A 27,382-nucleotide genomic window follows, 5' to 3' on the forward strand; every position below is an offset into this window, starting at 1 on the left:
GCTTCTTGGACACAGATATCTATGTCCTTCAATAGGGTTGGGAATTTTTCTACCATTATTTCTTCACATATTCCTTCTGCTCCTTTACCCATCTCTTCTCCTTCTGGGACACCCATGACATGTATGTTTGCACATATTTTGCTGATATATAGTTCCCTGAGACCCTGTTCAATTTTTTCCATTCTTTTCTTCATCTGTTCTTTTGTATGTTTGTTTTCAGAGGCCATGTCTTCAAGCTTACCAATCCTTTCTTCTGCCTCCTCAAATCTGCTATTATATGCCTCCAGTGTATTTTCAATTTCATGTATTGCATATTTCATTCCCATAAAATTTGCTAATTTTCTGTATATGCTTTCAAATTCTTCTTTGTGCTCACCTAGTATCTTTTTAATATCCTTAATCTCTTTAGCCATCTCATTGAATTTATTTAGGGGATTTGTTTGAACATCTATGATTAGCTGTCTCAACCCTTTATGTCATCTGTAGGCTTAGTTTGTTCCTTTAACGGGGCCATATCTTCCTGTTTTTTGGTAGGGATTGTGATTTTTTTGTTGGTGTATTCTCATCTAGCTTGCTAGATGTATTTATTCTGGGTGCAGCTTCTCCCTTTAGTTTAGGACTTTCTTCTTTTTGTTCCCTGCTGGTTGTGTAGTAGGAGTCGAGGATATAGTTGGTGCTGTAAGCTATGGAGGTTGAAGCTGCCCATGTTGCCCCAGGAATTGATGAGGCTTTTCCCATCTTCCTCCTCTGTCATGGGTAGGGACAGGGCTGCAGCTGTGTATAATAATCCAAGTCGGGCAGGACAAGACTGTCTGTAGTTGCCTGGAGAGACTGATGAAGATTCACACCCCTTCCTCCCTTACCTTGGTAGGGATGGAGCTGTAATTGTGATCACTACCTGCCCTGGAGTATGAGCTGACTCTTGGAGCTCCTTACTCAGCTGTCATCTTGGCTTCCCCCCTCTTCTGTTTTTGTTTTCTTAAGTTTGTGGAAAACTGGTGTCAGTTTTTCCTTAGGTGTTTTATGGAGTGCAAAGTGATAAAATCTTGAGTTGGAGTTTTCTTTGAAGAAGGTTTTCATTAAAATTTATTTTTGTAAATATAAAAAAAAAAGTGTTGTTAAGAGTTTTATTTCTTTTTATGTAGTTTTGTATTGTGTTTTTAAGGGAGCTTGACATTTTATATAAGCTGTTAATATTTTGTTCTAATATTCATAATATGCCCTTATTATTATTTTAATTTTGGTAGGAACTGTAGTTATACCTCTTCCATCATTTCTGATCAAAGTAATTTGTTTTCTCTGTGTTAAAATCACTTTGACTAGACATTTATAAATTTCATTTTTGTTTTCAAATTAACTTTTGGGGGAAGTGGATATGGCTCAAGTGGTTGAGCACTGGCTTCCCACAACTGAGGTTGTGGATTTGATCCCCGGTACCTCCTAAAAACAAGCAAATGGAAAAAAAAACATTTATTGGGAAATGGATGTAGCTCAACAGATGAGTGTCTGCTTCCCATTTCCAAGGTCCTAGGTTCAATCCTCAGTACCTCCTAAAAAAAAAACCTAAAAATAAAATAATTAACTTTTGGTTTCATTGACTTTCTTTAATGTTTTTCTACTTTTAATTTCTTGGTTTCTTTAAAATTTTTAATATTTACTTATTTCTCCCTTTTGCTTGCTTTAGATTTAATTTGCTTTACATTTTCTAGGTTCTTAACATGGAATACTTGACCATTGATTTATATTTCCAACTAAAAACTGTCATAACAGCATTCGCAAAATTTTTATGTTGTATTTTTATTTTCATTCAGTTAAAAAATATTAGCTAATTTCCTGTCTGACTTTGGCTTTAATTGATGCATTATTTAGAAGTTTGTTGTTTAGTTTCCAAGTATTTGGGGGATTTTTCCAGATTTATTTTGTTACTAGTATCCAATTTTAAATCTTTTGTGATCACAGAACATACTTCATATGTTTTCACTTTTTAAAATTTTACTGAGGGAAGCAGATGTGGCTCAAGCAGTTAGGTGCCCTCCTACCACATGGGAGGTCCTGGGTTCAGTTTCCAGTACCTCCTAAAGAAGATGAGCAAGACAGCAGGCTGGCAAGGCAAGCTGACACAACAATATGGTGCAACAAGGAGACACAATAAGGAAAACACATTGAGAAATACAACAAGAAGGAAGGGGATGTGGCTTAAGTGATAAGGTGCCTCCCTCCCTGGGTTCAGTTCCCAGTGCCTCCTAAAAAGATGAGCAGACACAGAAGGGGTGGGGGGAAATAAATGAATAAAATAAATCCTAAAAAATTTTTTTTTGTTGAGAATATGGTCTATCTTGGTAAATGTTTCCTGAGTACCTTGTTTTTTTTTTTGGAGGTACTGGAGATTGAACCCAGTACCTCATATATGTTAAAGGCACTTAATCACTGAACTACAGCCACTCCCTAAGTGGAGTTGGTTTTTTCATTTGTTTGTTTTCAGGAGGTACCAGGGATTGAACCTGGGACCTCATACGGGGAAGCAGGCGCTCAACTGCTTGAGCTACATCTGCTCCCCCATGAGCACTTTTAAAGACTATGTCTTATGTTGTTCTTGGGTGGAGTGTTCTGTCAATGTCAATTACTTTAGATTGGTTAATACTGTTATTTGCAATTTCTATAACTTTACTTATTTTTTCTATTTGTTCAAGGATTACTGAGATGAGTCTTGAAGTATACAATTATAAATATGGATTCAACTAGTCTTTCTTTTAGTTCTATCAGTTCTTGCTTCATGTATTTTGTAGTTTAAGTAAGCTCTATTGTTCATGTGCATGAAGAATTTTTATAACTTCTTGGTGAATTGACCCCTTTATTATTATGTAATAACCCTTATTTCTGATGGAATTTCTTGTTCTGAATTTGATTTGTCTGATATTATTGAGCCACACTGATCTTTTTAAAAATTACATGGTATATCCTTTTTCATCCTTTTATTATTTATTTATTAATTTTTTAGATTTATTTTTTGAGGATATACCAAGGATTGAACTTCATACATGGGAAGCAGGTACTCAGTCACTGAGCTAAATCCACTCCCCATCTGTCCTTTTATTTTTTTCTTGCTTTTTTAGTTTTTATCTTATTTTATTTTTTGGTCATCTTTCTCATACTTTTATTTTTAATCATATATGTCTTTATATTTAAAATTGGTTTCTAGAAGAACATATAGCTGGGCCTTGCTTTTTTCAAAAAATTGTAATCCACCCTCATAATCTCTTTCTTTTAATTGAGGTGTTTAGACTATATTAAAAGAAATTTTTTTATGTTTGGATTTAAATCTATCATATCACCAGTGTTTTCTAGTTGTCCCATTTGTTTTTTTTTGTGTTTTTTTTTAAAGCTCTTTCATGCTTGGTTTTAGATTGAGTAATTTCTATAATTCTGTTTTTCCCTACTACTGGTTTATTAGTTATATCACTGTTTACATTAGCTATATCACTATCATTTTACACATATTATAAAACCTTAGAGCAGTGTATTAGTCAGCCAAAGGGGTGCTGATGCTAAATACCAGAAATCTGTTGGCTTTTATAACGGGTATTTATTTGGGGTAGAAGCTTACAGTTACCAGGCCATAAAGTGTTAAGTTACTTCTCTCACCAAAGTCTGTTGCCACATGTTGGAGCAAGATGGCTGCTCACGTCTGCAAGGGTCCAGCCTCCCTCTTCCTGTTAAGGCTCCATGGTTCCAGCTTCTTCCAATATCAGCTGTGAGCTGCGATAAATCTCATCTCTCTCCAGGGGCTCATTTATCTCTGGGTTCAGCTGCTCTGCTCTCTCCACAAGGCCAGCTGTAGACTCTCAGGTGACCAGCTCGTCTCTCTTCCCGGGCCCTCTGCCATGTCTAATGGAGCCTTCTCTCTTTCCGTCTCATGGATCTGCTGATCTGTGTGTTTATTTTCCGGGGCTCCAATATCAAAACTCCACAACTGCCTCCTCTTCCATGTCCTACTGATGTGGCCCAATCAAAGTAAGAGTGAAGCCTCTGAATCCAACATAATCTAATATGCCCAGAGGAACAGACCAATTTACAAACATAATCCATGTCTATTTTTGGAATTCACAGACAATATCAAACTGCCACATAGTATGCTTCTAACTTTTCCCTCCCACCTATGTGCTATTCTTGTTTCATAATTTACTTTTACATATGTTATAATCCTCATATTATTATTTTGTTACTATTTTTGTTTCAGGCAGTTATCTTTTATAATGATTAAAAATAAGAAAAAAAGTATTTTATATTAATCTTCATTTTAACCTTACCAGGCAATTTATTGCTTTTTGAAGATTTATATTTCTGACTGAAGAACTTCCTTTACCATTTCCTGTAGTTCAGGTTTGCTGACTTATAATTCTCTCAGGTTTTGTTGGCTTTCAAAATTAGTGGCAAATTTTAAAATATAGTATTTTTATGACTTTAAAATCCCCTGCCATCTTTAGTTATATACTCCCACTTTATTATTTAATATTCATTTGTGCCTTCTTTTTTGTAAATTGGTATTTAGAGAAATTTTTCCATTTCATTAGTTTTTTTCAAGAAAACACTTTTCTTCTAAATAATCATGTTTAAAATTTTAAATTAACATTTTGCTCCTATTCTAGCTTTATTGTTTTCATCCTTCTGCTTCCTTTGAATTGCTGTAATTTTACATCTTCTCTTTACATGTTTTCAATTTTTTGCTTTTAAAAACAAGTATATCAAATTTATAATATACCAAGAATTCCATTCTAAGTTTGATTTTAGGCCAATTCATAAACTTTGATATTTATTTTGTTATTGCTCACTTCTAAATAGGTTTTAATTTTGAATGTGTTTTTGTCTCTAATCCTAGAGATGTTGTTCTACTTTCAGAAATATAGTGGCACTTTCCAGGCCTATGGCTTTTGTTGTTTTGATACCACTTTTTGATGTTTAATAAAATTTAATTCATTCAGAAAATATGACCTGTGTGATATCAATTCTTAGGAGCTTTGAAAACTTCCTACTTGTGTTCTTTGTTTTGGGCAAGGAATTTCTTGTATCTATGAGGACAGTACGATTTGTTCATTGTGTTATGCAATGTTTGGTCTGTTTAATTTAATGCCTGAAATCTTTTATTGAAACAAGTGTTGGCACAACTAGAGAATTCTCATACTTTGTTAGTGGGTGTGCATAATGCTACAAACCTTTTGGAAAATTGTTCCAAGATTTTGTTTCTGGGAGAATCAAGAACTAACCTTTACTTCTGGTGGGGGTGGGGAGATGGGTGTTAGACTAGGAACTTTCTAGAATGGTGGAAATGTTCTGTATGGATTTATTCATATATGTGGAAATTCATCAAGCCGTATACTTTAAGTAGTTTGCCATATTAAAAAAAAACTTACATTATGATTATAATATCTCATCTTCTTATAATTCTTCAAGTTTCTGCATTTTTTATTCTGAATACATATAAAGCTCATTCTTGTTATATCTCTTGGTGTTTTATTACTTTTATCATAATATGGCATCCCTCTTTATCCTATTAAATCCTTTGGCCTTGGATTCTATATTGCCCTTTTTATAATATCATATTAACTCCCTTCATTTCTTTTTACTATGAACTTGTAAATTTCTTCTTTATATTCCCTCCACCCATATTAAGTCTCTCTTATCCTATGTAATTTTTAAAAATTTCTCTTCCCTTTCCCCCTCTCCCCCTCCCTCCGCCCCTGGTTTTCTGCTCTGTGTGTCCATTTACTGTATGTTCTGTGTCTATTTGTATTCTTGTCAGCAGCACCAGGAATCTGTGTCTTTTTGTTGCGTCATCTTGCTGCGTCAGCTCCCCATGTGTGTGGAGCCACTCCTGGGCAGGCTGCACTATTTTCACATGGGGCGGCTCTCCTTGTGGGGTGCACTCCTTGCGCGTGGGGCTCCCCCACGTGGGGGACACCCCTACGTGGCACGGTACTCCTCGAGCGCATCAGCACTGCGAGTGCGCCAGCTTACCACATGGGTCAGGAAGCCCTGGGGGTCAAACCATGGACCTTCCATGTGGAAGGTGGATGCGCTTATCAGTTGAGCCAAGTCCGCTTCCCCTATGTAATTTAGTTAACAACCAAATGTATCCTTCCCTATTTTTCTCCTTAATAAATAAGCATTTGCAGAGATTATATACAAATATATAAATAATGTATACTTTAAAAGAATTTTAAAGTGTTTAAAAATATATAAAATGGGGTCATTATATTAAGTATACACCATTGAAATTGCCCCAGTGTTCACTCTCACAATATTATCTAAATTTTACCCTATGGTGTGGATATACTGAAATTTATTGATTGGTTTCTCTAATGATAGAAATTTAATGTGATTCTAGTTTTGTTTTGTCTTTTTAAAATTTGTTTTGTTTTGCCACTATTACAATGCTGCAAAAGGATAAATCCTTTTTCATGTCACCTTATGTACTGGAGATTCTATTTATGGAGTAGATTCCCAGGAGTGGGATTTTTAATCCAAAGGATTTATATATTTTTTCATTTTAATAGATGTTTCCAGATTACTCTCCAAATAAAGCTCACATTTCCCCCTTTCTTTCTTCCTTCCCTCTTTCCTTCTTTCCTTTCTCTTTGCCTACTTTTGGCATTAAAGTTGTGTTGGATTCAGAAAATGAATTAGGCATCTCCCCATCTTTCTTTATGATTGGGTGAGGCTATATTGTTAGGTGCAGAGAATATCATAGTTTATTTAACTTTGTAGAAATTCCTTTTTATCATGAAGTGATTTCCCTGTTTACAACTTCATATAACTTTTTATATTCACATTGTCAACCCAGTTTTATTTTTTTTCCTTCTTTATTTTTTTTTAAATGTTACATTAAAAAAATACCAGTTTTCTTTCGATAGTCTTGTTTGTATCCTTTCCTTTCCAAGTTCTATGTTCTCTTTTCTTTTAAAAAATAGAACTTTGATTAAAAATCAGATTTCTGGAGTTTTGTTTTGTTTTCATTTAAAAGGTGTGTTTAACCCAATCACATTAATTTTGATTACTGATTTAACTAAAATGATTTCTTAAATTTTATTTTGTGCCTCTGCTTTCTATGTTTTTTTCCCATTTCATTTTTCATTTTTATTGCCTCCTAGTGGGTTGATAACATTTTAAAAATTCTACTCCCAAAGCTCTACTCTTTAGGAATTCTACTTTTTATTTCTTTCACTTTAATTCACAGCTTTACATTTCTACTTACATATTTAATATTGGCCACCGTTAATTAGTATCCCTATCCTGAATATTTCCAAGTACCTTAGAATTATTTAGGTCTATAATACGTATTCTACTTCTGGAAGTTCTCTACTTTCTATCTTCAGGAAGTCCTTAAACTTCTTTATCCTCTGACAATATTCTTTCTTGCTTTTTTTTTTTTTGAAGATTTATTTCTCTCCTCTTCCCCCGCCCCCACCCCAGTTGTCTGTTCTCTGTGTCTATGTGCTACGTGTTCTTCTTTGTCCGCTTCTGTTGTTGTCAGTAGCACAGCACGGGAATCTGTGTTTCTTTTTGTTGCGTCATCTTGCTGCATCAGCTCTCTGTATGTGCGGCACCATTCCTGGGCAGGCTGCACTTTCTTTCACGCTGGGCAGCTCTCCTTTGGGGCGCACTCCTTGTGCATGGGGCTCCCCTACGAGGGGACACCCCTGCGTGGCACAGTACTCCTTGCGTGCATCAGCACTGTGCACGGGCCAGCTCCACATGGGTCAAGGAGGCCTGGGGTTTGAACCGTGGACTGCCCATGTGGTGACGGACACCCTAACCAATGGGCCAAGTCCGCTTCCCCTTTCTTGCTTTTTAGTCTTAAAAAAAGCATCTTTAATGTCAATGGAATTTGAGGTAGAAGAACAGACGGACTTCAAGGAGCACTTCAATGTCTTGATCCAGTATAGGAAGTTTACTTATTTTATTTTTACTGGTTCTTCTTTTCAGTAAATCACTTCTTTTGAGAAAATAAAAATATCTATATAGAGGTGTGTATTACTCAGTCAAAGGGGTGCTGATGCAAAGTACCAGAAATCTGTTGGCTTTTATAAAGGGTATTTATTTGGGGTAGGAGCTTACAGATACCAGGCCATAAATCATAAGTTATTTCCCTCAACAGTCTATTTCCATGTGTTAGAGCAAGATGTCTGCTGATGTCTGTGGGGGTTCAGGCTTCTGGGGTTCCTCTGGGCTCAGCTCCTTTAGTTTCTCCATAAGGTCAGCTGTAGACTAAGAGGCTCTCTAGGCTTTGCCTTTCTCCATAGGGTCAGCTGTAGACTATCAGGTAAATGGCTCTGTCTCTCTCCCCAGGGCTTCTGCTGTGTCTAAGGAGCCATCTCTACTGCTCTGTGTTCTTCTCCTGTGTATTCACTTTCTGGATTCCAGCTCAAAAACTCCAACAGCAAAAGTCTAACAGCAGAAGTCCAACTCTTTTCTTTTGCCATGTCTTTTATCTGTGAGTTTCCACTCACCAAGGCCTACTGATGTGGCCCAATCAAAGCCCTAATCATAATTTAGTTAAGTAAATGTGAAACTTCAGACAGACCAGTTTACAAACATAATCCAATATCTATTTTTGGAATTCATAACTATATGAAACTGCTACAAGGTGTAATTTCCAAATATTATCACCGTTTTCAATTTTAAATTTTTAAATAAATCTCTCCATTATATTTCTAATCAATATTTAATCCTTAAAATTTTTTATCTCAGAACCTCTTCTTAGTCTAAGAATTATTGAAAATCACAAAAAGCTTTGTTTTATGTGGATTAAATCTATCAATATTTACTGTGTAGCAAATTAAAACTGAGAACACTAAATATATTTATTAATTTAAAAAACTATGATAAAGATATTTAACATAACTAACATATTTTTAAATACCTATATTTTAAAACAAAAAGTTAGAAGAGTGGTTATCATTTTTCAAAATATCTTTACTCTGCACTATAATAGGAGACAGCCCTTGTTTGGTGCATGTTGTTTGAGTGGAAGTATAGTAAGGAGACCCATCCTCACAGATACGGGAGTGGAAAAGGTAGGCCGTCATTAAGTCCCTGAAAGAGTCTTGAGTCTGAGCAGTCCTCAAAATCCATGCCTTGGGTACCACTGCTCTAAGCAAATTTTGTTGTGGCATTAATTTGGGAAATTCCTCTCTGGTAAATAGGGAAGATAGGAGAGAAATAATATAGTAAGAATATGCAAATGATATACAAAGTTTTAAAAATGTTTTACCTGCGTAAAATTGTGTAAGAAATTCCTGTTGGGAAAAAGGAAATGAATTTTAGTGTTTAGAATTTAAATATTAGTTTCAATATTCTTTCAATATACTTGTTTCTAAACTTTGAATATTTTCTTTATATTCTGTTACAAGCACATAAACAATGAAAGGATATATGTAAAAATAATCCACATATGTCTATAATTAAATATATTTATTGATTCTCATCTGTCTTAAAAGGCAGAATGGCTTGAATTGTCTGCTTCCTTAACAATAATGCAAGTTCACATAACCAAAGGTACATGATTAATCATCTTCAAAATTTTGATATTATCATATAACATAAAAAACCTATAGTATATACACATTTTAATTTACAACAGATACAAATTCATCAACTGTCACTGAAAATTCTGCATTTACTATCCTTTCAATGTAAATTTTTAAAAGGAATAACATTCATTTGTATGTTCAGTTTTATGTTTTTTACAAAGTTTTTTTTTACTTTAAAGTTATATGAATATTTTTATTATGTAATATCTAAATATCAAGGCCTCAGGACTATGGTTTTTCATTTGCATATTGCTTATCACAGTGCTTAGTATATTACTATGCACAAAAACAATGAAAATATTTTGAGAATCAATAAATAAGTATGCAGTGAGTTTCTGAGACCACATAATGAACATAATATTTTCAATTATAACGGCAATCTTATCTGTTAGAAAGCTACTGTAAATAGATATTATAAATGGCCCAGAGTTCATAAAGTCTGAGGCTGATCAAGAAGATCCCTGGCTCCTGGGCTGGTATGTACTGCCTTGTGTTGTGCTACTTTTAGAGACCCTGGGAGGAAGAAAAGAAGAGGGATACTGAATGAGTTATCAGTTCAAGGAAAACTTGAAGGGAAAAGGAGAAATGAATGGAGAGGAAAAGAAAGGCTTTGGTATTGATACAGAAACATTGTAGAGAGGGAGTCAGTATCAGCTGATGTTAAACTGGCAAACTTAAATCCCGTGTTAAAACAAAGCTATCGGTATTCTGCTCCATCTTTATGAGTCTGCTTGGCTTTCTTGATTGGTACACAGGCCGAAGTGTAGAGTGAGAAGGGTAAGGAGAGAACTCTGGATTACTGACATTTAAGGGAAGAACAAAGAAAAAGACTGATAATAAGTTATTATAGAAATAGAAGAGAGTAATATTAGGCAAGTCAAGGAATGAATTTCACAATGAAATGAGTAGACTTCCAGGAAGATGGCAGATTAGAGAGACACTGGACTCACTTTCTCTCCCAGAAAAATAGCTAGAGGACAGACAGAAAAAATGTCCTAGTAGGGTTTAGGACACCAGAGGAATGCTGGACACCACCCAGAAGAGAGAGGCACACAAGGGTAAAAAAGCTCAATGTTGGGTGGCAGACTTGACCCAGTGGTTAGGGAGTCCGTCTACCACATGGGAGGCTTGCGGTTCAAACTCCAGGCCTCCTTGACCCGTGTGGAGCTGGCCCACACGTAGTGCTGATGTGCGCAAGGAGTGCCGTGCCATGCAGGGGTGTCCCCATGTAGGGGAGCCCCACGCGCAAGGAGTGCGCCCCGTAAGGAGAGCCGCCCAGTGCAAAAGAAAGTGCAGCCTGCCCAGGAATGGTGCCGCACACACAGAGAGCTGAGGCGGCAAGATGACACAACAAAAGGAAACACAGATTCCCATGCCGCTGACAACAACAGAAGAGGACAAAGAAGAACATGCAGCAAATAGACACAGAGAACAGACAACCGGGGGCAGGGGGAGAAGGGGAGAGAAACAAACAAATAAATAAATAAATCTTAAAAAAAAAAAAGCTCAATGTTAAGACCATGAGTAGAGGATGCAACTGCAGCTGCTGGTGCCCTTCCCCCCACCTTCCAAGCAGATAACTTTGAGTTCTCCAATCTATGAGAAGTGGCTACAGACAGAGGGGCCACAGGGGTCTGCTTCCTGAGGAAACAGGAGAGAGGAATGCAGCCTAAGGCTGACTCAACTTTTGACCCACAAATGTGGTCCACTGTGTCCCACAAGCACTTCCAGACTGGGAGGTGCTGCACCATTGTTTGCCTTGGTTGCTGGCATAGTACTAAAGAGATCCAATCTTCTCAGTCTCCCTCCCAACTGACCAGAACTGGTTGTTGAGGATACAGAGGGGAGTGGAATTATTTCCTATCCACTAAAAGGGAGGGGGCTGCCAGCAAAGGTTGGAGAACAGCCTCTGAGGAAGTTTGAATAGTGGGGATCTGAATAGCCTTGGGGCATGATCCTCTGCCACGTTGTTGCCCTCAGTGTTGCTGGGAACACACTCCAACCAGGGTTTGGCCAAAGAGCACCACCTGATGGCCGACTAATGAAGCGCACATGAGGAAATTAAAAGTAAATAAATAAAAGAAACCTTTTCTGGCCTTACAGCCTCCCTTCCCAAGGCCCTTGGAAGTGGATCTGCAAACCATTATTGGACCCATGGCCCAGATTTAACTAACTAACAGGGACAATCCTGAAGACCTATAACAGGTTGAAACAAGAAACAAAGAATGGCAGTGACACACAGGTTCCCACCTCTAAATCCCTTCAAAAAGAAAAAAAATTGAGCATCAGAGTAAACTCACCATCATAAGCAGAGGCCTAGACATCAGCCCCAAATTACAAGCCATACTAAGAAAATGGAATAAATGGCCCAAGCAAAGGAATATATCAAAGCTTCAGAAGAGATGCAGGGTTTGAGAAAACTAATAAATGAGATGCAGAGATATACACAAATTTACAATATTAAATTAATAAGTTGAAAGATAATATGGCTAAAGAGATAAAGGACATCAAGATGACACTGAATGAGCATCAAGAATTTGAAAACCTGGATAGAAAAATAACAGTTTATGGGAATGAAAGACACAAGAGGTGAAATTGAAAAAAACAACATTGAAGGCGTGTAACAGCATACTCGAAATGATAGGTGATGCAGAAGACAGAGAAGCTGATATTGAAGAGAGAAAAGAATTGAAAAAAATTGAGCAGGAAATTGAATGATAACATGAAGTGCAACAAAATATATGTCATGGGAGTTCCAGAAGGAGAACAACAGGGAAAAGGGGCTTAAAGAATATTTTAGGAAAAATAGCTGAAAATTTCCCAAATCCCATGAAAGACATGAATATACACGTCCAGGAAGCACAGGGTACCCCAATCAGAATAAATGAAATTAGACCTACTCCAAGACACATACTACTCAAAATGTCAAAGACAAAGACAAAATTCTGGGAGCAGCATGGGAGAAGCAAACGATCACATACAAGGTACAGTCAATAAGACTTAGTGTGGATTTCTCATCAGAAACCATGGAGGTGAGAAGACAGTGGTATGATTTAATTGGGATACTGAAAGAGAAAAATTGCCAGCTGAGACTTATTTATTCAGCAAAATTGTCCTTCAAATACGAAGGTAAGTTTAAAATATTCACAAATAAACAGAAACTAGGAGATTTTGAAAAAAAAGAATCCAGCTTTGCAGGAAGCACCAAAGGAACCCCTACAGCCTGAAAGAAAAAGACAGGAGAAAGGTTTAGAGGAAAGTGTAGGAGGCATAACTAGTAGAAAGGATAACCAAAAGAGTGAAAAGAAAGATGAAAATAAGATATGACATATAAAAGTCAAAGAATAAAATGGTGGGGTAAATAATGCATTTATATATCATTGAATGGGAATGGATTAAACTCTCCATTCAAATGACATAGGCTGATAGAATGGATAAAAAAACATAAGACTTCCATGTGCTGTTTAGAAGAGACTCACCTTAGACCCAAGGAGACAAAGAGGCTGACGGTGAAAGGCTAGAAAAAGATATGTCATGCAAACTGTAACCAAAAAAGAGCAGGGGTAGCTATACTAATATCAGACAAAACAGACTTTAAATGCAAAAAAAAAAAGCTATAAGAATTGCAGAAGGCCATTATATATTAATAATAGGAATAATCCACCAGGAAGAAGTAACAGTCATAAATATCTATGCACCTAACTAGGGTGCCCCAAAATACATGAGGCAAACTCTGGCAAAACTGAAGGGAGACATAGACATCTCTACGTTTATAGCTGGAGACTTCAACACACTACTCACATCATTAGGTAGAACAACTAGACAGAAGATCAACAAGGAAACAGAACTTGAACAATATGATAAATGAACTAGACCTAACAGATACATACAGAATGTTGCATCCCAAATCAGTGGGTTATACATTCTTCTCAAGTGTTCATGGATCTTTCTCCAGGATAGACCACAGGTTGGGTCACAAGTTAGGTCTCAATAAATATAAAAAGATCAAAATTATACAAAGCATCTTCTCAGATCATAATGAAATGAAACTGGAGATCAATAATAGATGGGAAAGAGGCAAATTAGCAAATTTGTGGCGCTAAGCAACACACTCCTAAACAATCAGTAGGCCAAAGAAGAAATTGTAAGTGAAATTAGCAACTACATTGAGATGAATGAAAATAAGACCACAGGGAAGTGGACTTGGCCCAGTGGTTAGGGCGTCCGTCTATCACATGGGAGGTCCGCAGTTCAAACCCCGGGCCTCCTTGACCTGTGTGGAGCTGGCCCATGCGCAGTGCTGATGTGCGCAAGGAGTGCCGTGACATGCAGCAGTGTCCCACACGTAGGGGAGCCCCATGCACAAGGAGTGCGCCCCGCAAGGAGAGCTGCCCAGCGTGAAAGAATGTGCAGCCTGCCTAAGAATGGTGCCATACACATGGAGAGATGACGGAGCAAGATGACGCAACAAAAAGAAACACAGATTCCCATGCCGCTGACAACAACAGAAGCAGACAAAGAAGACACAGGAAATAGACACAGAAAACAGACAACTGGGGTGGGGTAGGGAAGGGAAGAGAAATAAATAAATAAATCTTTTAAAAAAAAAGTACACAACTTATTAGAGCTTATAGGATACATTGAAGGCAGCCCCAAGAGGGAAATTTATAGCCCTACATACATATTGAAAAATAAGAGCTAAAATGAAAGACATAACTGAACATCTGGAGGAACTAAAAAAGAGCAAACCAATTCCAAAGCAAGCAGAAGGAAATGAATAATAAAGACTAGAGTAGAAATAAATAAAATTGAAAACAACAAAAACAAAAACAATAGAGAAAATCAACAAAACCAAAAGTTGATTCTTTGAGAAGATCAATAAAATTGACAAACCCTTAACTAGACTAACAAAGAAAAAAGAGAGAAGATAGAAAGAAGATCAGAAATGACAGGGGGGAATGTTACAACTGATCCCACAGAAATAAAAAAGGGTGATTGGAGGTGAGAAACTGTATGCCAACAAATTAGACAACCTAGATGAAATAAACAAACTCCTAGAAATGCATGCACAAACAACCTACACTGATGCTACAAGAAATACAGGAACTCAACAAACCAATCACATTTTTAAAAATTGAATCAGTCATCAAAAATCCCCCCAAAAAGAAAAGTCCAGGAGCAGGTGGTTCACATGTGAATTCTACCAAGCATTTCGAGAAGAATTAACACCAATCCTGTTTGAACTCTTCCAAAAAATTGAAGGGGAGGGAAAATTATGAAACACATTTTATGAAACCAGCATTACCTTAACACCAAAGCCAGATAAAGGTACTATAAGAAAGGAAAATTACAGACCAATCTAATGAATATAGATGCAAAAATTCTCAACAAAATATTTGCAAATCCAATCCAACAGGATATTAAAAGAATTATATACCACAACCAAATGGGTTTTATTACTGGCATTCAAGGGTGGTTCAACACAATAAAATCAATTAACAGAATATACTTCATTAACAAACTGAAGGAAATAAAACCATATGATCATTTTAATCAATGCAGAAAAGGCATTTAACAAAATCCAGCACCCTTTCTTCATAAAAACATTTCAAAAGATAGGCATAGAAGGAAAGTTCCTCAGTATGATAAAGGACACATATGAAAAACCCACAGCCAAGACAGTTCTCAATGTGAAAAGGTAGAAAGCTTTCCCTCTAAGATTAAGAGCAAGACAAGGATACTCACTGTCACCACTGTTATTCAACATAGTATAGAAGTTCTAGCAAGAGCAATTAGACAATAAAACAATAAAAGGCCTCCAAATAGGAAAAAAAGAAGTAAAATTCTCACTACAGTGGTACCTCAGTACTCATCATTAATTGGTTGGGAGGCCTGACAAATACCAAAAACGACAAGTACCAAACAAATGTTTCCCATAAGGAATAATGTAAATAAATTTAAAGCATTCCCAAACCAAAGATGATGCACATTTTAAAGGCAATATGTTAAAATACAGGGTTACATATCATTACTTTACATGAGAAATAAACCTAAAAATTAATAAATACTTAGATAAAGTATAATAAAAACTTCATTTTAGCTTTACTGAGAAGAGTCCATGGCCTAATGGGATGGTGGGGAAGAGAGTGGTGAGAAGAAGAGGTTATATGAAGGGTTGCTTAGAAGGAGAGTCCTCTCCAATAGAACCCTGGGCACTTGCACTTCCGGTGTTCCTTCTCTTTTCTGCCTTTTTTCAACTGGCACCACAGGCTCTGACACACTCTTTGTCACCTTGACTAAAAACTTATCCATGAGGACTGCTTCTGTCTTCTTTTCAGAATTCCTTGCAAGTGTGAAATTGGTCATTCAATTATTTCACATTTCTGCTGTCAGAGATTTGTCTGGATGGTCCTTCTCACAAGTTTTGAACATCTGCCCATTTCACACACATTTCTTTTATCAAGGAACTGGGAACATCCTCCCTTATCTCCTCCTTACCCAAAGAAATTTCTTCAGCCACTTCTTGCTGCTGCTCCTTCTATAGTTCTGGTAGCTCCTCAGTGCTGGGTTCTTCATGATGTTCCTCAACTAACTCCTCTACATCAGCAGCATCGACCTCCAGACCCATGGACTGGCCCAAAGATGCAATATCCTGCACAATTGTATCCTCTGTACCTGCAGGTTTGGGGTCAGCCTCAAACCCTTCAAAGTCTCTCCGAGTCACAGCTTCTGGTCACAAATTCTAGCCTGGGAATGCCTTCTCCTCTTTTGTGATATGGGTTCTATTCGGCATTTTTCCCCAAAAAAACTTTGGTCTCATCACAGTTAAAAGCTTGGTGGGGAGGGAAGCGGACTTGGCCCAGTGAATAGGGCGTCTGTCTACTGCATGGGAGGTCTGCAGTTCAAACCCCGGCCTCCTTGACCCACATGGAGCTGGCCCACATGCAGTGCTGATGCGCACAAGGAGTGCCGTGCCACGCAGGGGTGTCCCCTGTGTAGGGGAGCCCCATGCACTAGGAGTGTGCCCTGAAAGGAGAGCCACCCAGCATGAAAGAAAGTCCAGTCTGCCCAGGAATGGTGCCACACACATGGAGAGCTTACACAACAAATGATGCAACAAAAAGAAACACAGATTCCCAGTGCCACTGACAACAACAGAAGTGGACAAAGAAGAACATGCAGCAAATGGACGCAGAGAGCAGACAACAGGGGTTTGGGGGGGGAGAGGAGAGAAATAAATAAAAAATAAATCTTAAAAAAAAAAACTTGGTGGGAAATAAATTCCTTAGCCTCTACATAGTCTTGAAATTCACTGATGAATTCATCAGCAGCCTTTTTATTAGTACTTGCTGCCTCGTCATGCCTCACAACACTATGGATGCTGGTCCTCTTTTTAAAATTATCAAACCAGCTATGGCTAGCCTGAAAAACTTCAACATTCCCACCACTCGGTTCCAGTTTGTTTTTCAAAAGATCGGCATGCCACAGAGGGTGCAAGCGGACACAGAAGAACACAGCGAGTTGACACAGTGAGTTGACACAGAGAGCAGACAATGGGGTGGGGGGGGGAAATAAATAAAATAAATCTTAAAAAAAAAAAGATTGGCATGTAACACTTTTGCTTTTTCACTTACCATGGCTTGCAATACACGGTTGCCCGCTAACTGCTTCTCATTTACTCAAATTAATAACAGCTTTTCAACTTCCTCAAGTGTTTGATAATTATGCTTTATTACTGCTTTAACTCTTCTCACAACATCAGCCTTTTTTTTTTTATCGCTTCTTTATTCTTAATGATGGTGGACACCTTGGTTCTAGGCATACCATATTCCCTAGCAAGATCAATAATATGAATACTGCTCTCATATTTACCTATTTTTTTTTCTCAGTGGTGGTGTGAAGTAATTTTCTTTTCTGCTCAGTGCTATCATTGCTCATTTTCTTAGGACCCATGATGAGAAAAAAAAACAGCACAAAAATACACAAAATGACCACAGAAACTAAGATAAGACCACAGTGGGATGTGCACAGGGCAAGAGCTACCACATGACTAATGTGTGACCCTTTGTTTCAGCTGGAAAGGGTAGTGAGTAACCAGGCAAGTGACACTGACAAGTTCTAGCTTGCACATCAAGTACTAAACAAACAATGGGTACCAGGACAAAATTTTCATGTCATAATGGATGGATTATCAAATTCAACCAGTTTCAAAGAGTCAAGTACCAAGGTATGACTGTATTAGCAGATGACATGATCCTATATTTAGATAATTCCAAAATGTATACGACAAAGCTTCTTGAGTAATGCAGGATATAAGATCAATATGCAAAAATCAGTAATGTTTCTGTACACTAATATTGAACAACTTGAGGAGGAAATCAGGAAAAATTTCCACTTATAATAGCAACAAAAAGACTCAAATACCTAGGAATCAACTTAACCAAAGATGTAAAGGACCTGTATTTAGAAAACTACAAAAGACTGCTAAAAGAAATCAAAGAAGACCTAAACAAATGGAAAGATGTTCCATATTCATGGATTGGAAGACTTAATATTGGGAAGATGTCAATCCTACCCAAACTTATTTATAGATTCAATACAATACCAATCAAACAAGAGCCTACTTTACAGAAATAGAAAAGGCAATTACCAAATTTATTTGGAAAGGAAAGGGCACCTGAATAGCTAAAGACATCTTAAAAAAGAAGAGTGATGTGAAGGACACCCACTGCTGACCTTGAAATATATTACAAAGCTACAGTGGTCAAAACAGCATAGTATTGACATATTGATCAGTGGAATAGAATTCAGAGTCCATATATAGGCCTTCACCTCTATGGCCAACTGGTATTTCACAAACCGACCAAATCCACATTACTGGGACAAAACTGTCTCTTCAACAAATGGTGATGGGACAACTAAATATCCATGACCAAAAGAATGAAAGAGGACCCCTATCTCACTCCCTGTACAAGATGGAACTCAAAATGGATCAAAGACCTAAATATAAAAGCCAGGACCACAAAACTCCTAGAAGAAAATGTAGGGGAATATCTTCAAGATTTTGTGGTAGGTGGTGGTTTCTTAGATTTTACAGCCAAGGCACAAGCAACAAAAGAAAAAAAATAGATAAATGGGACCTCAAAATGAAACATTTTTGAACCACAAAGGACTTTGTCAAAAGGGTGAAAAGGCAGCAGACTCAATGCGAGAAAATATTTGGAAATCATATATCAGATAAGGGTTTAATATCCATGATGTATAGAGATGCTACAACTTAACAATAAAAAGACAAATGATCCAATGAAAAAATGGGCAAAAGACTTAGGCATTTGTCCAAAGAAGAAATAAAAATAGCAAAACAACACATGAAAAAATGTTCAACATCACTAGTGATTAGGGATATGTAAATCAAACCTACAATGAGATATCATTTCAAACCTATCAGAGTGGCCACTATTAAAAAGACGGAGAAGTACAAGTGTTGGAGAGCATGTGGAGAGATAGGCATGCTTATTCACTGTTGGTGGGAAAGTAGAATGGTACAGCCACTGTGGAGGACTGCTTGGCAATTCCTAAGGAACTTGACTACAGACTTGCCATGTGACCTGGCAATACCACTACTGGGTAAATACCCAGAAGAACTGAAAGCAGTGACACAAAACAGACATCTGCCCAATGATGTTCACAGCGGGTTATTCAAGATTGCCAAAAGTTGGAAACAACCCAGGTGTCCATCAACAAATGAATGGATAAACAAATTGTGGTGTATACACATGATGGAATATTATGTAGCTATAAGAAGAAATGAAGTTGTGAAGCATATGACAACATGGGTGAACCTGGAGGACATTATGTTGAGTGAAGCAAGCCAGACGCAAAAGGACAAATACTGTATGATTGTGCTATTATGAACTAAATGTTTTGCAGAAACTCATGGAGTTAATAACTAGAAATAGGTCACCAGAAAATAAAATGAGGTTGGAGAATGGAAAGCTGAGGTTTAATCTGACAGAACTGGTAAAAATGTTATAAATCTTTGGAAAAGAATAGAAGTGGTGAAGCATATCATAGTGTTTGCCACTAGCAGTGCTAATATATGGGTATGACCCTGTTTGAAAGGAAAAGTCTAAAATCAGGTACATTGCTAAAAGGAAAGCTAAAAAATGTAACATGGGACTGTATAAACATAGCAAAACCTCCTGTGAAATATGAGCATGGGTAATACATGAGACTGTTTTTCTTTGAAACTGAACAAATGTATGTTAATGTTATAAGATGTTAATATCAGGCAAAAATACAACCAAAGCAAACTATGGACATTAGTATATAGTAATATTTCAATAATCTTTCATTAAGGGTTAAAAAAAGAGAAAATATATTAAGTGAAAGAAACTAAACAAAAGGTACTACATATTATTGACTCCTCTATACAAAATATAAAGATAAATTTAGAGAGAGAAACAGAATAGAAGTTAGGTATGGCAGAAAAAGGATGAGAGATTAAGTTGATGAAGGGGTAGTTTTCTGTTTTTTATTATTGTTTTTATCATGGAATAATGAAAATCCTCTAAGAATGATTGAAATGATGAATGCACAACTATGTGATTATACCAAATACCGTTGGTTGAATGGTATTTGGTATAATTGAATGGATTGAATGCTTTATTAATATGTATCAATAGAGTTGATTAAAAAATATTATCGTAGAATAAAGGAGTGAAGCTTCTTCCAAAGGAAGGCATGTTGAGTAGATAAAAAGAAATAGGTACATTATGGTCATCTTGAGGGCAGGGACCACATTATAAAGTTCTTTTATCCTACACAATGCTTGGGCTATGCCTTGACTAGGATACTTAATAATTTTCAGATTTATTGACATCTCTTACTTGTTAAATGATTTTGTAATGCAGTTAATCATTTTTTTCTTGTACCAGATTTTCTTCTTATATTCATTCAGTCTCATGTTAAAATGGGTTTGAAGAGTGGCCCAAGACAAAAAGAGTGTTTTGGGAATATATGTAATGCAAAGAGAAGAGCTGTGAAGGCAGAGAGAACAGAGCCATCCAAGGCTATCTTTCAGTAGCTATGTATTTTTGTCCAAATTATTTAACCTATCCAAGCTTATGTTTTCTCACCTGTAAAACAGAGACAATAATACAATTATGATAATTTAGAGAGATAATGTATATAAAGTAAGAGCCACAAATGTAGACAAAGTACATAGTGGTTTCTATTGTTATTTTTCTTGTTTGTTCTTCAGTATTAGTTTGGCTGTATAATTGAGGGTATCTTCGTTGATGAATAAATGCTTGTATGGAAACTATAATTAATTTGTGGTTAGTTAAAAGGTAAAGCTAAATACTTTTAAAAAGCATTAATTACTTATATTCAATACTGTACTACTTACTCAACTCTATAATACCAAAGAAAACAAGTATTGGATTTGTCCACAGACAAATAGCGTTCGTCTTCTTCTTCCTAAAAGAAAATAAAAAAGAAATGATCTATTTTTTTTTAATGGTAGTTAGTATTTTTTGATTGTTTCATTTGTATTTTTCGTTTACATTATGGTTTATTTTTAATAGTTTTTTAATTATCTTTTTAAAAAAGATACATAGATCACAAAAAATGTTACACTAAAAAATATAAGAGGTTCCCATATACCTCACCCCCCACCACTCCTCCCACATCAACAACCTCTTTCATCAGTGTGGCACATTCATTGCATTTGGTGCATACATTTTGGAGCACTGCTGCACCACATGAGTTATAGTTTACATTGTAGTTTACCCTCTCCCCCAGTCCATTCAGTGGGTTATGGCAGGATATATAATGTCCAGCATCTGTCCCTGCAATATCATTTAAGACAACTCCAAATCCCAAAAATGCCCCCACATCACATCTCTTCTTCCCTCTCCCTGCCTATTATTTTCACTTTAAACTAAATACATATTTGGATATAGGCATAAAATCACAGAAGAACTAAGATACGTATCTGAGAGTACAGAAAGAGTAATGAATAAACTTCAGAAGAGAATTAATAAATATCCATGTAATACTAGTTCAATTATTTAGCCACACAATTAATGAAGAATTTAGTACCCTGAGAGACAAATTCAGAAAACATTTAGTTGGTTTCCATCCTTACTGTTTCTATCATCTTTGTCTTCCTCACTGAAACACAATTCAATTAATTCCCTCCTTCAGTGACTGCCATCCAGGGTGGTTTTGCTCTCCAGGGCACATGTACCAGTGTTGAACTATTTTTGTTTGTTACAGCTGAGGGCTTTTGAGCATAATTCAAAAGTCAAGTGTATCTCCTTAATTGGTTGTAGTATCTGATGCCACCATATATAAATGACAAAGATATTCTTTTACTTGTGTCTATGTATGTATATGTAATTTTTATATAGCATTACACATTTGTGTGGGATTCCAATATACAGCAAAAGGGAAAAGAGTCCTCAGGAACTGTGTTCTTGAAACTGGTAAACACTTATGAACTCAAAAAGAAAAATTCAATTATTTTTCATGCTATTTTGATTGAAATGTGAATTATTATATAGATGGCCTTTCCAACATCATTCTGCATATTTGTCCCCTGAAAATAAAATAATTAAAAAGAAGGGTAAAAACCCCAAAATAAAGGCAGGACTCACCATATGGAGACTAGAGAACAGTAGTTTCAGGCATACTTCTATGGGAACATCAGCTATGAGATATATGGGCAGTACTTTGTTATTAATCTTAAAGTCCAATGTTTTCAAGTGCTTTACTTTTTTTGTATACTAGAGAGGATCCAACATCACTCTTATTCATTTACATTCATGTATGTTTTACTGATTGAAGAAAAAGCAGTGGAGTAAAATCAAATCTGCAAAAATTGCTCTTAATCCTGGGTATGGCCATAGGAGTGTACAGCAAAAGTGAGAGCTACTTATCTGAGAGCACTATTAACATTAAGGTGGTGACTATAAACCTTAACATAAAAAAGGCTAAGGTAAAAATCATTTGTCATTTCATAACAACTTGATGATGCATAATGTGAGATATATCTAAAATTGACATATTTACAATACTTTAAAACTAGCTCTATTTTATAGTTACAACTAATACTATTTAAAATGGGTTAAATTTGGCTGAAAATCTCAAAAGAAAGGCAAAGTAAAATGTTACTGAGGGTGGAGTGGGTGTAGCTCAGTGGTTGAGTGCCTGCTTTGCATGTTCAAGGTCTCAGGTTCAATCTCTGGTACCTCCTAAAGAAAAATGTTACAGGGAAAATTATTCAAGATTTAAGAAGTTATAATTAAAATCAACTTACTGGGCCTGTAACAATTGGTTGTACAGTATGAACGCCAGGAGAAGTACACCGCAATTCTGTCTTGGCTGAGCTAGTGTTTTAAAAGACCGGGAAAAGAGAAATAACTACAAATGCACAGGAGATTAATAAAATTCTCTCACGACTTTTTAAAAAAAACTTTTAGTTTGAAATAATTTCAAATTAACAGGAAAGTCACAAACATAATACAAAAATAATACATAGAACTCCAATATGCCCTCTACCCAGGTACCCAGATTTATCATCTTTAAACATTTTGCCACATTTGTTATACCATTCAGTCTATTCATCTATCTATCTAACTACCTATCTGTATATCTATCTATCGTCTTATAAAATCTTTGAGAGTAGGTTGTATACATCATGTTCCTTGAACATTTAATACTTCCATATATATTTCCTAAGAACAAGGATATTCATTTATGTAACCACATTAAGGACAATTATCAAGTTCAAGAAATTTAACATTGTCCCAATAATGACCTTTTGGGCAATTTCTCCTCCATTATTAGATCTAGACAAGGATCATATATCGCATTTAATTATCATTGTCTCTTTTCTCTTTCTCTAAAAAATTGTGGAAATGTATTTTCTTTTTTTAAACTTTATTTTTAAAGAAGTTTTAGGTTATAAAAAAGTTATATAAAAAAATAGGGGGGGTGAGCGGCTGTGGCTCAATCGGTTGGGCCCCTGTCTACCATTTGGGAGGTCCTGGGTTCGCGTCCCAGGGCCTCCTTGTGAAGGCAGGCTTGCCCGCGCACCAGAGAGCTGAGAGCCTGAGCACTGCGGAGAGCTTACAGACCAGGTGCCACGGAGAGCTGGCACAGCAAGATGACGCAACAAAGGGAGACAAGCAGATATAGAAAAAAACATGCTGCGAATGGACAGAGAAGAGACAGCAAAAAAAAAGGAACAAGCCGCAAGGGGGGATTAAATATATAAATAAATAATAAAAAATATATATATAGGGGACCCCCATATACCCCGCCTCTCCCCCTCTCACATCTTCCCCTATTAATAATATCTTTCATTAGGGTGGTCCATTTGTTACAATTGATGAACAAGTATTGAAGCATTGCTACTAACCATGGTCTATAGTTTACATTATGGTTTATACTTTGTACAGTGGAATTTTATAGGTTTTAACAAAATGTATAACGGCCTGTATTCATCATTGCACTATCAAGCAGAACAATTCCAATGTCCCAAAAATGTCCCACGTTCCATCCATTCTTCACTTCCCCTCCTCTCAGACATTCTGGTGACCACTATCTTTATATATATATCAAGGTTAAAAGTAAGAACTATTACTATTATTTCTAGCAATAAATAAGAACTTATTACTAGAATAATAATAAATCTACTTTGGTCAATGGTTGCACTCCCACCTTATGTTTTTTGTTCATTCCTCAATTTTGAGGATTTTGGATGGCGGTGACCACTCTACTTCTGATTGAGAGGGGGCTTAGATTTAGAGCAGATGGAGGGAACTGTCGTGCTTGCAGTTGTAGATATTCTATTTTTGGGGGATGGGTGTTGCCCATCATATTTTGTTAGCTGTCCTGGATAAGTCTGATGAACTGGAGAGCAGGTGTTGGCTGCAACTCGGCTGAGATTCAGGGCTCAACCAGCACATGAACAGCCAGAAGATTTAAGTCTCTGGGACATATATTGAACAGCTATAGTGGGAATCATAGGTTCAAATAAAAGGGACAGAAGAACCTTATGCCAGGAAATTATAAACGAGTCTCACTCTGTTGCACTGGGAAGGTAGGTTAACATATATTTCAAGTAAGGCCCACTGACAGGGTGCTGAATCCTGGGTTGTCTGCCCTGCCTGTAGTGCCTAGATGTCTCTAGAGCCCTCAGGAGCTCCCTTGTTTGAGGCTTTGTTTACTGGACAACATATTTTCAATATAAAATTTCTCATCTCAACTACCCCCAAGCATATTATTCCGTACAATGCTCACATTGATGATGCTACCATCATCACCATCATCCGCTACCAAAACTTTTCCAGCACCCCATTGGAGACCCTGTTTCCATTGTGCATTAACTCCACATTACCCCCACATTCCTGTGCCTGGTAATCTGTATTTGTTCTATCAGTTTGCATGTTATGGTTATTTCATATAAGTAGAATTATTTAGGAGCTATCCTTTTGTGTCTGGCTTATTTCACTTAACATGAAGTCTTCAAGGTTCATCTATGTAGTGGCATGTAAAAATTTCATTTCTTTTTAGGCTAATATTCCATTGTATGTATATTCCACATTTTGTTTATCATTTTTCTGCTGATGAACATTTGGGTTGCTTCTACATTTTGTTATTATAACTAATGCTATTATGAACATGGGTATACAAATATCTGTTTGAGTTCCGGTTTCAATTCATTTGAGTATTTACTTTGAAGTGGGATGGTTAGGCTATATGGCAGTTCTATGTTTAAGTTTTTGAAGAACCACAAAACTGTTTTCCAGAGTGGTTTCAACATTTTAAATTCCCACCAACAATATATGAGACATATTTCTCCCACATTCTTGACAGCACATGCAATTTCAGTTTTTTTATTTTTATATTATCTATCATAGTGAGTTTGAAGTGGTATCTCATTGTGAATTTGATTTGTATTTCCCTAGTGGCTAATGATATTGAGCATCTTTTCATGTATTTATTGGACATTTGTATATCTTCTTTGGAGAAATGTCTATTCAAGGTTTTTGCCCACTTTGAAATTGTGTTGTCTTTTTCTTGAGTTGTAGGAGTTCTTTATATATTCTGGATAATAATCCCATATCAGATATATGATTTCCAAACATTTTCTCCCATTTTGTGTGTTGTCTTTTCACTTTATTGATAATGTCCTTTGATGTACAAAAGTTCTTAATTTTGATGAAGTCCAATTTATTTTTTCTTTTGTTGCTTATGCTGTTGTTGTCATACCTTAGAATCCATTAGCTAATAAAAGGTGCTGAGGATATTTCCGTATGTTTTCTTCTAAGAGTTATACAGCTTTGACTTTTATATTTAGGACTTTGATTGATATTGAGTTAACCTTTGCTTAGGATGTGAGGTAGGAGATCCAATTTCATTTTTTTCCAGGTGGATATACAGTTTCCCCAGCACCATTTGTTAAAGAGACTATTCTTTCCCCATTGAGTGGACTTGTTGCCCATTTCAAAAATAATTGGCTATAGTTGAGGGGGTTTATTTATGAACTCTTAATTCTATTCCATTGGTCTATATGTCTGTTCTTGTGCCAGTGCCACATTGTTTTGATCACTTAGCTTTGTCATAAGTTTTGAAAGGAGCTTTGTCATAAGTCCTCCTAATTTGTTCTTTTTCAGGATGATTTTGGCTATTTGGGGCCCCTTGCTACATCTTTTAGCTTTCCTTTTAGTAAATACATGGTCTTAGGCTTTTCCTTTAAACCACTTTCATACCCATATAATAGTAGCGCTAGTTACAAACATTATGTTATGCTTTCTACTCATTTCTATTCACCTATTCTACTCATTTCCAAAGATTAACACACGTCCTTTTAACCAATTCTGTACAAGTTAACACTCGGCTTTCCATTCTTTAACCTCATTCTATTTTCTGGTAAGAGGATATTATGAGAAACTGTATGCCAACAAACTAGACAATCTAGATGAAATGGACAAATTCCTACACTGACTCTACAAGAAATACAAGAACTCAACAAACCAATCACATTTAAAGAGATTAAAACAGTCATCAAAAATCTCCCAAAAAATAAAAGTCCAAGACCGGATGGCTTCACAGGTGAATTCTACCAAGCATTTTGGAAGAATTAATACCACTCCTGTCTCTCACTTCTGTTAAAGCTTACTTTTCTATTTGTTTGATTTTTTTGTGTTGTACTATATTGAGGGCATTCTCATTTCTATTTGAATATATTTTTATCTGTTTTCCTTGTGGTTACATTGGGGTTAAATTTAACATCCTAAATATGTAACAATCATAATTGTTTTGATGCCAACTGAACTTCAATAGCATGGACATATACTTTTCCAGTATCCCTCTATCCCTCTCACTATGTTTTGAACTTTTACCACAAATATCTTTGTAAATTGTATGTTCCAAAACAGATTTATCATTACTATTTTTTTTAAAGATTTATTTTCTTTATTTATTCTGCCTCCCCTCCTCCTTGTTTGCACTTGCTCTCTGCTCTATGTTGTCCTTTTTGTATCTGGTTGTCTGCTCTTTAGGAGGCACTGGGAACCAAACCTGAGACCTCCCATGTGGAAAAGAGGCACTCAATCACTTGAGCTACCTCAGCTCCCTGCTTTGCTGTGTCTCTCATTGTCTTTCCTCTTTTCCTCTTTGTGGCTCTTTGTTGTGTCATCTTGTTGCATCAGTTCATTGTGCCTGCCTATCATACCAGCTCTTTGTCTTGCTTGTCTCCTCCAGGAGGCACTGGGAACCAA

General features: G+C 36.4%; 1 protein-coding gene across 1 annotated transcript in view; it reads right to left on the reverse strand.

Moving 5' to 3' along the window:
* The window catches only part of CATSPERE (catsper channel auxiliary subunit epsilon), a 270,064-nt gene that overhangs the window by 198,749 nt on the left and 43,933 nt on the right, over positions 1–27,382 (reverse strand). Inside the window, exons 4-6 of the mRNA XM_058309404.1 lie at positions 22,912–22,981; positions 20,998–21,068; positions 9,269–9,293 (exon numbers count right to left, since the gene is read on the reverse strand). Coding sequence (XP_058165387.1) covers positions 9,269–9,293; positions 20,998–21,068; positions 22,912–22,981 — 166 coding nt within the window. The remainder of the gene's footprint in view (positions 1–9,268; positions 9,294–20,997; positions 21,069–22,911; positions 22,982–27,382) is intronic.

This window comes from Dasypus novemcinctus, chromosome 13, assembly GCF_030445035.2.
Source record: "Dasypus novemcinctus isolate mDasNov1 chromosome 13, mDasNov1.1.hap2, whole genome shotgun sequence".
Classification (NCBI taxonomy): Eukaryota; Metazoa; Chordata; class Mammalia; order Cingulata; family Dasypodidae; genus Dasypus; species Dasypus novemcinctus.